General features: G+C 50.6%; 1 protein-coding gene across 2 annotated transcripts in view; it reads right to left on the reverse strand.

Moving 5' to 3' along the window:
• Window positions 1-3,751, reverse strand: part of ACOX2 (acyl-CoA oxidase 2) — an 18,756-nt gene extending 15,005 nt beyond the window's left edge. The window contains exons 1-3 of one of the 2 annotated variants that reach the window (XM_026857684.1): window positions 3,538-3,751; window positions 2,490-2,766; window positions 1,206-1,368 (exon numbers count right to left, since the gene is read on the reverse strand). In XM_026857684.1, the coding sequence (XP_026713485.1) occupies window positions 1,206-1,368; window positions 2,490-2,649 (323 nt within the window). In that variant the 5' untranslated portion in view covers window positions 2,650-2,766; window positions 3,538-3,751. Of the gene's footprint in view, window positions 1-1,205; window positions 1,369-2,489; window positions 2,767-3,499 lie in introns of both variants that reach the window. The other variant, XM_026857683.1, reaches the window with a different exon arrangement.

Genomic DNA, 3,751 nt, shown 5'->3' on the forward strand with positions numbered 1-3,751 from the left:
GGGGGGGGGGGGGGAATACAAACAGAGAAGTTAAATTGCTTTGATTAGCAGGAAAAGACTTAATGAACCCTTGGCAGCCCTTCTAGAAATGATGTTGCTTTAACTGCAGGTTAGGAAAGCTGGTTTTTAAATGTGTGCAAGGCTGGCACCAGGACTTTGTCGGTAAGAGCTCGGTGCTCACTTGGTGTTTGGTGAGAGGAGAGCTGCCCTGCCAGGCAGACTCTGCTCTTCCTCCTGCAAAATGGGCTAACACAGGGCTGCCCCTGCCCAAGGCCTTGGTGCCAGGGGGCCGGATCAAAGCAAGCCCAAGTGGGAGAGATGGTTGAGTTTTCGCAGGTTTTTAAAATCTTCTGGGATTTTTTTTTTCTTCTGAGAGAGGAGTGGAGACCTGCTTTTTATTGAGAATATAATGATCAGGTCCAAGATGGAACATTTCCCCCTTACAGTCCCACTCACTGTAGGTGGCGAAGAGCTTAGCCTAAATAATTGTAATCTTTCATATGATGAAATATCAGAAAGTGACTGAGTGTCAGTGGAGGTTTGTAAAGTGCAGACATTGCCCTTTGGAACGACACTTTTGAACTTGCACCTTCTCCCTGGGTATGTAACCCCACCAAATCGACAGCGTGCGCCGGGCAACGGCACGCTGCAAGCAGTTAAAATGTGGAGCTCAAGCCCATGCAGTGTTAAGAAAATGCTTTTAAGGAAAGAATTGTGAGAAATATTTTATTCCGTTTACCTACAAACTAAGGTTGTGGGGTTTGGTTTTTATTTGTTTGCTTGGTTTAGACAATATGGTTTTTCTAGGTAGAGAAAATATCATCTTTAATTTATCTGGAAGTCAGGAATGGAATTGAAACGGTTCAAACCCTGGCTATATGTTTAAAAACGGCTGAGGAGTGGTATGCAAGCTGTAGCACAGGTAAGGAGCTTGCTGAAGTGGATATTTCACATCGAGGATGTGAACTGCTGTGATTTATCACGCTGTACCCATGTGTTACTCTCTGAGAAGTTCCCTGCCGTGCATCATCGTTTTCCCTTTTCCCGAGCATGCTGCTAAAGTAAAAACCTGTGGCATGTTTGTATTAAACCCTTAGCTGACAACTGTTGGCCTCTCCCAGCCTTTGCTAAAGCTGATTCTTGTTGGCACACAACCCTTTTAACAAAAAATTAGTTGTACATTTAAAAAAAAAAGTAAAAATCACCTGTAAATGTACTTAAATTCAGGTCCAGTCTCAGTCCATCCCATCTCGTGCATCTTTTTCTGGAGGTGAACGGCTTTTCTGACTGCTGCTTCGTACCTCTCATTCTGGCTCTGGAAATACTGATTTTCTCTGCTAAATGCAGGGTCACGTTCGATAGCTTCGACTGCAAAGCAACACAGAGGAGTTGGTTCTCCTGGGCTGGGGAGGTGTGGGCAGCCCCTCGAGTCCTGCTTGGGAGGAGCAGGGGTCACTGATGCTGTGACTTTTTAGGGTGACTGCAGGCACGTTTGATTTTGCCAGTGTTCTCTCTGATGGCTGTCACACCTAACTCTGAAAAGCAGAGGGTTTGGGGAGGAGGAGGAGGGCAGGGGAACTGAGCAGGCCTGGGAGAGGGGTCTGCTGGGTGGGAATGGTGACCCTGCCGGGTAAGGCACCGTCCGGAGGTGACTTTGTGCCTCAGACAGAAAATGCCATGGATCCCTCTGTCTCTAATTGCTGTTCTCATGCTGTGATGGCAGCAAGAGCTAAGAGCTGTGCTTAGCCGGATTTTTCCCAGAGGGGCAGCTGGAGCTGCTGGCTGGCCCGCTTGACTCGGGACTTTACCAGCCCTTTGCAGCATCGTGGAGCAGCTCTTGGGCTCGCTCTTTCTGTGTCAGCCTGAACACTCTCACTGCTCCCTTTTTGCCTTGAAACCTTGAGTCTATTCATCTTTAAGGTTATCCTGAACTCCAGTTGCACTGTGAAGCATGTCCCAGTGGCCTGTGCTGTTTTCATCTGACATATAATATGGATGTAGTTACAGAGGCAAAAAAAAAAAAAATTATTTTTTTTCCTTCTGTTCCTTCTGAGCACAGAGTCATGGCACACCCGTCACGAGTGAGAGCAGCTCAGCCCTGGCTGAGCCAACCCACGCAAGGAATTCACCTCCTGGATGAGCCTGATGTGCCAAGGAGGGTCACTGGGAGCGTGCAGCAACGCCGACCCCTCACGCAGCGATGCTCACCTGTGAGACCCTCAGTCCTTTCACTCCAGTCTAACCAGTCTGGCCAGAGATACCAGGGATGTGAGCAGGAAAGGGGAAAAGCTTTCAGACAGCGGGAGGGGCTGCAGAAGAGTTGCGTTGATTTACGTTACCAGGGGACTCCACGCTCCCACTTTTTTGAAGAGATTGGCAATAAGCAAATACCCTGGAGTACAAAACCCGCCGTGCTGCAAAGGAGAGGCAGAAGCAGCGGGGATGTAGGAGCACTCCGTACCCACCCGCAGGCAGGCCCTCGCACTCACCCACTGCCCGCCGTTGCCGAGTGTTCTCCTCGCCGCCATCCAGGCAGGCCGTGAGTTTTTCCACGCTGAAGGAGGCTGTTTGCCTCTCGCTGGCGAGGTCGGGATTCACGCCGCCAAGGACCGAGCCCTGCGAGTGCTTGCTGGGCTCCAGCAGAGCCATCCTGGAAGGTGAGCTGCTCTGGGAAGGACTGGGGCTCCTTGGGCAAGGGCACCCCGCCAGTGGGTGGATGATGTGCAGCGAGGAGAGGTTTCTGTAGGTTGGCCAAGGTATTGCAACCTGCACAGGGGTTGCACGGATATTTAGGCAGTGTCTTGTCCTCATTGCAATGACACAATGATAATGACAATTCAGGGCATGTTTAAGAGCTCAAAATGCAGGTTTTTCTGATACTTTTTTAAACATAAAATCTTTTTCTGTCCCCAATATTTTATGAGGAGTTACTGCTGCAATATCCCACAACTATTTAAGACATTTTCTTGCCCTGGCCCGTTCCCCACCCTGCTGCTGGGTGTTGCTGCTGCTGCCCAGCCCACAGGTGCCTGCTCCGAGGCTGCTGGATCTGTGCTGGCGGCTCTGCCGGCTTCCCATGGGGCTCAGCTTCACATTAACTCCCAACCTTGTATTTCCTGTGTTAGCAGGATTTGTCACAGGATACTAATGTAAAAAAAAAAAAAAAAAAGCGTGGGGTGTGGAAAATAAAGCAGATTTCCTCTTGAAGAGGCTGCCTGCCTTTCAGAACTGTTTTGTTATAAATTGAAAGTGTGGAAACTCTTGCTAATATGTTCTTAATTCCTGCTTTTCTGATATTCAGACCTTTAATTCAAGGTGTCTTACTGTCCTGGGAGGGAGGAAAAACCTGAAAGCAAGCGTGCTAAGTACACAAGACTGGAGTAACCCAGCCCTGCCCTTCAGCCGTCCCAGGCTCAGCCGCCAGCTCCCTCCTCTGTGAAACCGCGTAAGAAAAATCTGCGCGTCCCTCCGCTACGTGCAATCGCACAAACCCCACGTACCTTGTCTCAGGCGTCCGCGGAGCTGTGCTGCCTTATCTGCCTGGGCCGGGGCTCCTGGTGTCCCCGCTGCAGGGACTTTGTCCCCAGGGCCAACAGAGGTCAACGCGTCCCGCGGCCGTCTGCGTGTGCGCGGCGCTGAGCCTGAGCTGACCGCTGCAGGCAGCGGCCCGTGCTCCTGCCAGGCGTGAAATCCCACAGTTCCCAGTGCCGAAAGGGCTGGAGGCTCTGTGTTTACAAAACCACCATTTTTC

The sequence above is a fragment of the Athene cunicularia genome (assembly GCF_003259725.1).
Source record: "Athene cunicularia isolate RWA chromosome 12 unlocalized genomic scaffold, athCun1 chr12_part1, whole genome shotgun sequence".
In the NCBI taxonomy this organism is placed as follows: Eukaryota; Metazoa; Chordata; class Aves; order Strigiformes; family Strigidae; genus Athene; species Athene cunicularia.